This window comes from Trypanosoma conorhini (genome assembly GCF_003719485.1).
Source record: "Trypanosoma conorhini strain 025E chromosome Unknown Tco_14.4_contig_01612, whole genome shotgun sequence".
Taxonomy (NCBI): Eukaryota; Euglenozoa; class Kinetoplastea; order Trypanosomatida; family Trypanosomatidae; genus Trypanosoma; species Trypanosoma conorhini.
This window is the reverse complement of record NW_021705696.1, coordinates 1-906: the sequence shown is the minus strand read 5'-3', so window position 1 is coordinate 906 and position 906 is coordinate 1. Positions and strand designations below refer to the sequence as shown.

The window sequence follows — 906 nt, the reverse complement described above, 5'->3', positions numbered from 1 at the left end:
AAACGTGCCAGTAAAACTTACATGGCGCCCAATTTTGCGGCCAGATCTATTTTCTCCACCCGTTTCCTCCCCGTCTGTAGTGTTTCCGTGGGATTCCACTATATCACCAAGACTTCCCTGCACTCCCCCTCCACCAAAGCTTGGCTGTGGCTGCACTACCCCTTCATCAGCACATTCCTGATTGGGCATCCATTCTCCAGAGCCTCCCTCCCGCTGCATTGTTTCTTCGGCAAAACCTTCCTGCCGCACTCTTCCCCCAACGAGACTTCTCTGCCGCTGCATTTTCCCTCCACCGGAGCTTGCCTGATTAGTGATTACCTCTCCAACAGAGCTCTCCTGGCGCCGCGCCCCTGCATCGGAGGTTGCCGGCCGCTGCATTTTCCCTTCACCGAAGCTTGCCTGGCGTCTCACTCTTCTTACAACAGAGCCTGCGCCCCGCTGAGCTCCTGCAACAATGGTTGCCCGCCGCTGCAGTCCTCCCCCACCGGAGCTTGCCTGGTGCTGCACTTCAGCCTTATCAAGATTTCCCTCTCTCGGCATTCCTACCCCCGTATGCTCTTTATGTTGCTGCACTTCATTCCCAGGAGAAACTTCCTGCATTCTCATTAGTTCCCCAGCATGGCATTCTTTGTCTGGCTTTACTCCTTCAGCCTGGGCTTCCTGCGCCCACATTCCTCCACCAGCATATGCTCCAAGATAAGGCATTCCTCCTTCAGCCTGGCCTTCCTGCATTCTCATTCCTCCACCAGCATATGCTCCAAGATAAGGCATTCCTCCTTCAGCCTGGCCTTCCTGCATTCTCATTCCTCTACCAGCATATGCTCCAAGATAAGGCATTCCTACTTCAGCCTGGCCTTCCTGCGTCCACATTCCTCTACCAGCATATGCTCCAAGATAAGGCACTCC

At 54.6% G+C, this 906-nt stretch overlaps 1 protein-coding gene across 1 annotated transcript; it reads right to left on the bottom strand.

The window, feature by feature from the left end:
- On the bottom strand, positions 1-738 carry Tco025E_10303 (uncharacterized protein; the record flags this gene model as incomplete). The annotated part of the gene is made up of 1 exon (XM_029377081.1): positions 1-738. A coding segment is annotated over one exon (738 nt), but the record flags the coding sequence as incomplete, so codon positions are not given.
- Positions 739-906: the final 168 nt, after the last annotated feature.